Consider the following 7,983-nt stretch of genomic DNA (forward strand, 5'->3'; position numbering starts at 1 on the left):
ATCGTGAGATTTGATAAATTAAAATTTTGTATTGAATTTTTTGTGGTGTAAAAATTATTGTACAAATTTGGTTGTACATGTAGCATTGCTCTAAAAAAAATTCATTAATTTTGTTAGTGCCTGTTATAGTCATCGAAACTTCCGGGAGAAAAACACACAAACGTAGAAAAAAAAAGCTACATATGCAAAAAAATTCGATGACACCCTTTAGATTAGCTACCCAAAAAATTGATCAAATTTCCTTCAAAAAATTAAAAAGAAAAATTTATCAAGTATTCCAGATTCCTTTGCATCTGATAAACGGTTGAGTCGACGCTACCCGCAGGATAATGCCATGTGGGTGACGTGGCGGCTCATGATTGGATAAAATAAGTGGGCCCCCACGTGGAACTCACTATTTTTTATTAATCATGGGTTACACGTCACCCGCAAGATAGTACCCTCCGGGCGGCATGTACCACACTCTGATTAAACCTGAGCCGTGGATGCTGCAAACGAATCATTTTCCTATACTTATAGGTCAGGTGACTCAGGTGGGACATGAAAGCTTGCATCTATCCCCATTACAAGATGTAATAAAAAAAAATTATTGAAATCTCAATCTCCACTCTATCCACAGCCTTGGGAAGATAATGGGTTCTGAAATTTTCTTGATGCTCTGTCTCAGCTTAATCGCACCTATACTCTTGTTCTTACTCAAGAAAAAGAAGAGGAAAAGAAAGCTCCCTCTTGGCCCCAAGAAACTCTCACTAGTAGGCAATCTTCATCAACTCGGAAGGTTACCTCATCGATCCCTTCACGAATTGTCCAAAACATATGGAGATCTCATGCTCTTGCATTTGGGGTCGGTGCCGACTTTGGTCGTTTCATCGGCCGACATGGCAAGAGAAATCTTTAAATCACACGATCTTGCTATTTCGGGCAGGCCCCCTTTGTATGTAGGCAAGAAAATAGGTTACAATTCATCCAATATTTCTCTAGCACCGTACGGGGAGTATTGGAGAGAAGTGAGAAAGATCGCGGTTTTGGAGCTTTTGACTGCCAAAAGGGTCCAATCTTTCGGCAAAATAAGGGAGGAAGAGGTGGCTCTCATGATCCGTCGTGTGTCCGAATATGGTGCGAGTCCTGTAAATTTGAGTTCTTTGACGTTTTCACTGTCGAACAATGTTGTCTGTCGAGCGGCTTTCGGAATGATGAGCCCCGATGTTCATGCGAATGACGAGGTAATGGGCAAGTTCCAGCGGATTCTTCAAGAAGTGCAGAATGTGGCTGCGGATTTCAATGTGGCGGATTTTTTTTTCGAGGCTGGCTTGGATCAACAAGTTCAACGGTGTCGACCGGAAGATCGACCGGAATTTCCTGGACTTGGACACTTTCTTGGACAGAGTTATTGAAGAACATCGCGATCCCAGCAGGCCTAAACCTGATCAAGAAGATATTATCGACGTCTTGCTTCGAATCCAGAAGGACCCCGATCAAGCACTCATGCTGAAAGATGAACATGTCAAGGGTGTTCTTATTGTTAGTACTCTTACCCTTCCAATTCTCCTTTTAATGTTTTCTTCATCTTTTAACTTCACCAAGATCTATTGTCTTTTGAAAGAACACAACTAGGGGTATTCATTGGGTCCGAACCGAACAGATCGGTTAACCGAACCGAAATTCACCGAAAATCCGAACCGAAAATCGAACCGAATTTAACGGTTCGGTTCGGTTAAAAACCGAAATTTTTCGGTTAACCGAACCGAAAATCCGAAAACCGAACCAAAAAATTTTCGGTTCGGTTTTCGGTTCAAACCGAATTTTCGGTTTCGGCTTGGTTCAGGCGGTTAACTAAACCATGAACACCCCTAAACACAACAACTCCGATTGTTGAATTGTTAATTGTTAATTGTGTCTGTGAATTCTATTCTTTTATATAGACAAAGATAAATCTCTGTTTGAATGAGTTTCTGGCGTGAGATAGGTCGAATTTCAATTATTAAAAATGTGACGGTTTTAATTTATTGATTAATTTAATTTGTGAGACAAATAGATTGTGAGTCAATAAACAATTGTGGATATATATTAGCTTCACGTATAGAGATAAGATTTCAAAGTTAACCGATGGATTGATATTTGCAGGATATATTTGCTGTCGGAACCGATACTTCATCTACAACGATCGAATGGACATTGGCGGAGATCATGAGAAATCCCGAAGTCAAAGAGAAAGCTCAGCAAGAAGTGAGAAAAGCTTACAAAGGAAAAGTTAAAGTAGAAGAAAACTATCTCCAAACACTCACATACCTAAAATTAGTCATCAAAGAGTCGTTAAGACTTCGACCACCCGTCCCGTTATTGATCCCTAGAGAAACTATAGAGAAGTTCACTATCGACAAGTACGAATTCTCCGCAAAGACTCGAGTACTTTTTAATGCCACAGCAATTGGAATGTGTAAGGAAATAATAGTTGCACATAAACAGTTTGAGGTGTTGACAACACCTACTATAACACCTTGAGTAATTTGCAGCGGAATATAAGTTAAACGTGTATAAAATAAATAAGCAACCAAATAAATAGACTCAATTGAATTAAGCAATAGTATAAATACTCTTGCAGTGCCTCAGGGCAAAACTTCACTAGAAAACTTTCACAGAGTGTTACAAACCCTAACACTAGTGACTATTGTAAAAATCAATTTTTCAAGACAAGTGAGAAAATAAATAATAAAGTTTCTCCTAAAAAGCATTCTCTATGAAATAGAATAATGAAAAAAAAATAAGGAGAAAAACTCTTGAAGCCAAAACACGTGAGTAGCACACTTCTTCGATCAACAATCTCCGAATTGTTCTTCATGGCTTCAAGCACTATGTTCAACCGTCAAGCTCCAGCCGTTCTATGAACGTATTCTTTTGCTTTTGAAAACTCACGGTCTCTCAATGATCGATCCCTTTCTTGTAGGCGTATGCCATCAATAAATAGAGCAAGAGTCCTTCTTTAGAATGTTTCCTTGTAGACGCATGACTCTAGATCTTGATCAAGGCAAATCTACACAATAAAGAATTAAATCAAAAGATATTACATAACATAATATTCTGATAACTTTAATTAAATCAAGTTATTCAAGGAATTAAATAACTTCATGTCCAAGAAAGACAAAAGATAATTAATAAAATATTTTTCAAAATAGGATGATTTTAAGGAATAAAATATTCCTTTCAATCTCCCCCTTTTTGCCTTTCTGGACAAAACACAACTAAACTCCCCCTTAATCAAAACTCCCCCTGAATAGATTCTCCTCCTAAGTATAAGCAGAGGTGTTGTCACAAGATGTTGGCAACATCTAGCTATGACATCTCAAAATTAATACGAAACATCAGTGATAAACAAAAAGGTTTTGATTAGGGACAGAGCAAAAACAGAGCAATTAAACCTTAACCTAAGAGAAACAAATAAACTAGGAAAGCCAAAAACTAAAAATCAGAAAACCAAACACTAAAAATTAGAATTGATTGCTCTCGGAAGCCTCATCACTGTCTTCTCCCCATTTTTGTTCAGAAGGGCCAGCTCCCCTTAAAAGAGACTCATAGTGAGCCTTTAACCCTTTGTAATATGCAAGGTCAGCCTGAGCTTGTGCAATCTTCTGTTCAGCATGCACCAATTGAGCTTGAATAAATGTTGAATCAACAGCTTGAGCAGCAGAAGGGGGCACAAAAATAGTAGTGGCAGAAGGGGTGTTGGTCACACCTGCCACAACACCTGTGGCAACATCTGACTCAGACCAAGGAAGATCAATTGTTCTGTTTCCTTTGAGTAGAGCAGGTGCAATTTTCATCAATTCCCCAGGCTCAGTAAGTACTTCATCATTATCCTTCTCAATTTCTTGAGACAGCAGCATAGAATAGATCAAAGATGGATAAGGAAGCTTCAAGGTAGGTTGAGCACAATCTGCAAATCCCATTACAGTGTCAAAAACAAGTCTTCCATAGTTGAAACTTGCGCCTGTGCCAATGGCATAAAGGACAGGAGTCTGGTGCTTTGTCACAACTGTAGAATTTTCGGAGGGAGTCCATGTCTTCACAGCAGTCTTGTGCAAAACAGAGTAGAAAGATGTGAGCTTGGCAGCCTGCAACTTCTTAGGATGGGAGGGAAAAATAGTGACTTGACCACCTGTAATGACAGAGGTCATCTCATCCATAGACGGAAGTGCAGCATCATCAACAGTCAAAGTATGAAGGAAACCATTTATCATGGTAGGACTAAATGCAAAAATCTGTCCTCGCACATACACCTTTCCATACTTGACAAATCTTGGATCCTTCACAGCTTCAGTGAGATTGCAGTAGAATTCTCGAACAATTTCCCTGCAATATGGACCAACAGTAGAGACAGTGGCCAGTAGATTTCTCACTTCAAAGAATCTGACCAAGTTTTGAGCTTCATAGCTCTCGACATCAATGTTACGCTCCTCAAGGAATTCACGATCAGAGTACTGATCCCAGCAGTCAGCAATTTCCTTGGAATAAAAAGCAGAGGAATAGGAGGAATTTACCCGGTACTCTTCTCCTAAGGTGTTGTTCAGGGTGTCGGCAACACCTTCCTCAGCACCTTCTGCTTATTCTTATTCAGAGTCACCAGAATCTGACTCTTCTTCCAACTCATCCTCAGCATCTGAATCCTGACTTGAAGTAGAGCTGGAACTCTCAGAAGGTTTAGGGCGATTGTCAGCATATTCCTGAAGCATCTCTTCATCAGGTTCATCATCCGATTCCTGAGTAGGAGATGATATAGGCTTTTTGCCGTGGGCCTTCTTTATCTTAGCCATGAACTGGGCTATGAAAATCTCCTCATCATCAGATGGCACAAGAGGAGCAGTAGAAGATGGTCCCTCAGAAACTGGAATAGAAGCAGGAGCTACTTTTCCAGCAGGAACAGATGGAGTCTCTGATTCAGTGGATTCACTGTCAGAGGATGAACTTCCTTTAGATTTTTTTTCAGATTCAAATGGGACGGGGATGGTTGGAACTGAGGGTTCCATTGCACTTGCTTTTCCCCTCTTTCGATCCACCAGTTTGTAATCTTCATCATCACTTGCATCTCCTGAAGAAAACTCTGTATCTAGCATAGAAGGCCTTGATGATTGACCCTTTCCACGGAAACGATTTGTGGCAGTGTAATCTGGATTATATCCAGCTTGTCTCTTCGATCGTCGGGTCAAGGGTTTTGATGGAAACACCCTGTTCAGCACACTCATGTCCGGAATATTTTCCACGTCGATGGCATTACCAGGCTCTCCTGGAGCGATGGAGTCCAGAGGCACTGGTTCCTCAGCAACCGGAACAATAGCTTGTTCAACCACAGGGTGTGGTGATGTAGGTGCTATGACACCTTCCGCAGCATCTTCATTGTAACCCATTTTATAACGAATATCTTGGGGATCAAAACCCTTTCCTGCCATGAAATTACGTGAGGATAGAGAAAAGAAGCAGGATACAATAACACAGAGAAGATGAGGGAACGCGGGATGAAAATAGAGAGGAAAAGTGTTCCCAAAATAAGATAAAATCCCAGATAAATAAACCCTCAAACCTTTCCTATTCTAACTCGGATTCTGAGTAGGCCCCAATGGTAACAATGACCCTAACGGTAACAAAGTGAGAAACGGTAACAAATCTATTTTAAATTAGGCAATAAATCCCATTGATTTCCTCCGATAATCTTGGCCAAATATTTCACCAAACATTTCCAATTTTAACTCCTCATCAGATTCTAACTCCACTGAAACAAAGTCCAATCACTTTTAAATTCAAAAATTCAGAGGATAGAGCACAATTCAAAATTTTTGTTAGATCGGAATTTATAACCTTTCAGCCAAAGATATTCACAAAATAAAATATGAATGTCCTAATTATGTCTAAAACAGAATGTGACATAAAATTAAAATGCAATTAGATGCGCAAATATATGTTGACAAATGAGGTGTTATCCACGATGTTGGCAACATCTCCCAGCAACACTTCAGGATTCAGAAAATTTTAATTTCCTATATCATTATTATTGCAGAAGTGGTAGCCTGCACACTAAAGGAACGATCTTCAAATGGACCCCTCTAGGTAGCTTTTTCCATTTGCTTCTGACTATCAATCAAATTTGATGATTGACTTATTTCTTTTAACCATTTTGTTATTTTGAGTTTCTGAATTTGCGAAATCAATTTTCACTTGGGACAGGATCATGGAATACACGAACATCCCTTCACTACTTTGTGATTTAGTCAGAACTCTTTATCAATTAATCCTCATTAAACTGTAAAACAATCTGCAAATAATCCTGAGTGAAAACTGTTCAATGATTACAAAGTATCAAACACTTCACAAACAGAGTGAATGCATGAATGCAGAGATGCCTAAGATCCTAAAAATGCACATGCATGAAAAGGTGTTGTCACAGGGTGTTGGCAACACTCCTGAAAACATCTCGATCCTGTCTATAATGCACATATACTGAGAGATTTTCTTAGGCTGGAAAATCTCTCAAAATCCAAAGCTTTTGTGAAAATATCAGCTAATTGGTTATTAGTTCCAACAAACTCAATTAAGATCATGCTTTTCTCGACCAAATCTCGAATGAAGTGATGTCTAATGTCAATGTGTTTGGTTCGAGAGTGTTGTACTGGATTTTTGGATATATCAATGGCACTAGAATTATCACAGTACACAATAGGAGTATCACTCTTAACACCATAATCATTTAGCATTTGATTCATCCATAGGAGTTGAGAGCAACAGCTACCTACAGCAACATATTCAGACTCGGCAGTAGACAAAGAGACACAATTTTGTTTCTTGCTGTACCATGACACTAAATTATTTCCCAAATAAAAACATCCTCCCGAAGTGCTCTTTCTCTCATCTAAATCCTCAGCCCAATCAGCATCACTAAATCCTACCAAATTCGAATTGGTTTCTTTAGTGTACCACAAACCCAAATTCATGGTTCCTGCCACATATTTCAGTATACGTTTAACGGCCTTTAGGTGAGTAATTTTTGGGTTAGACTGAAATCTAGCACATAGACAAACACTATACATGATATCAGGTCTAGTAGTACTTAAATATAAAATACTACCAATCATGCTTCTGTAGAGGGTGTTGTCAACACCTTCGGCAACATCCTCCCTTGACAGCTTTTCATTAGACCCCATAGGTGTGCTCATGTGTTTAGTGTTATCATTCAGAAACTTTTTCACCAGATTTTTAGCATACTTGCTTTGACTCAAGAATATACCATCATGCATTTGTTTTACTTGTAATTCCAAAAAGTAAGTTAACTCACCAACCATGCTCATCTCGAATGTAGAGGACATGCACTTCACAAAATCATCAACAGGTTTATCATTTGAAGCACAAAAGATTATGTCATCCACATAAATTTGGCAAATTAAGATATTACCTTGAGACTTTTGCACAAATAAAGTCTTATCCACTTCACCTCTTTTGAATCCAATATTCAGCAAGTACTCGATGAGTCTCCCATACCATGCACGTGGTGCTTGCTTCAATCCATGCAATGCCTTTTTCAACTTATACACATAATCAAGATGATTTGGATCCTCAAACCCTTTAGGTTGTTTCACATAGACTTCTTCATTCAGGATCCCATTCAAAAAGGCACTTTTTACATCCATTTGAAAAAGTTTCATACCCATGTTACATGAAATAGCAAGCAAAAGTCGGACAGACTCAATACGGGCTACAGGAGCAAAGGTTTCATCAAAATCCACCCCTTCAACCTGTGTATACCCTTGAGCTACCAACCTAGCTTTATTTCTTATGATGTTTCCCGACTCATCAGTTTTATTCTTGAAAATCCATTTAGTTCCTATGACATTACCATGAGCAGGACACGGTACCAAGTACCAAACATCATTCCTCACAAATTGTTCTAACTCTTCATGCATAGCATTGACCCAAAATTCATATTTTAAAGCTTCTTCAACC

General features: G+C 38.9%; 1 protein-coding gene across 1 annotated transcript; it reads left to right on the forward strand.

Moving 5' to 3' along the window:
* Nucleotides 1-568: 568 nt before the first annotated feature.
* Nucleotides 569-2,502, forward strand: LOC140879006 (strychnine-11-hydroxylase-like). Its single transcript, XM_073282635.1, has 2 exons — nucleotides 569-1,521; nucleotides 2,125-2,502. Exons 1-2 carry the CDS (start codon nucleotides 1,264-1,266, stop codon nucleotides 2,500-2,502), a joined length of 636 nt encoding a protein of 211 aa, XP_073138736.1. The 5' UTR covers nucleotides 569-1,263.
* Nucleotides 2,503-7,983: the final 5,481 nt, after the last annotated feature.

Source organism: Henckelia pumila, chromosome 2 (genome assembly GCF_033568475.1).
Source record: "Henckelia pumila isolate YLH828 chromosome 2, ASM3356847v2, whole genome shotgun sequence".
Taxonomy (NCBI): Eukaryota; Viridiplantae; Streptophyta; class Magnoliopsida; order Lamiales; family Gesneriaceae; genus Henckelia; species Henckelia pumila.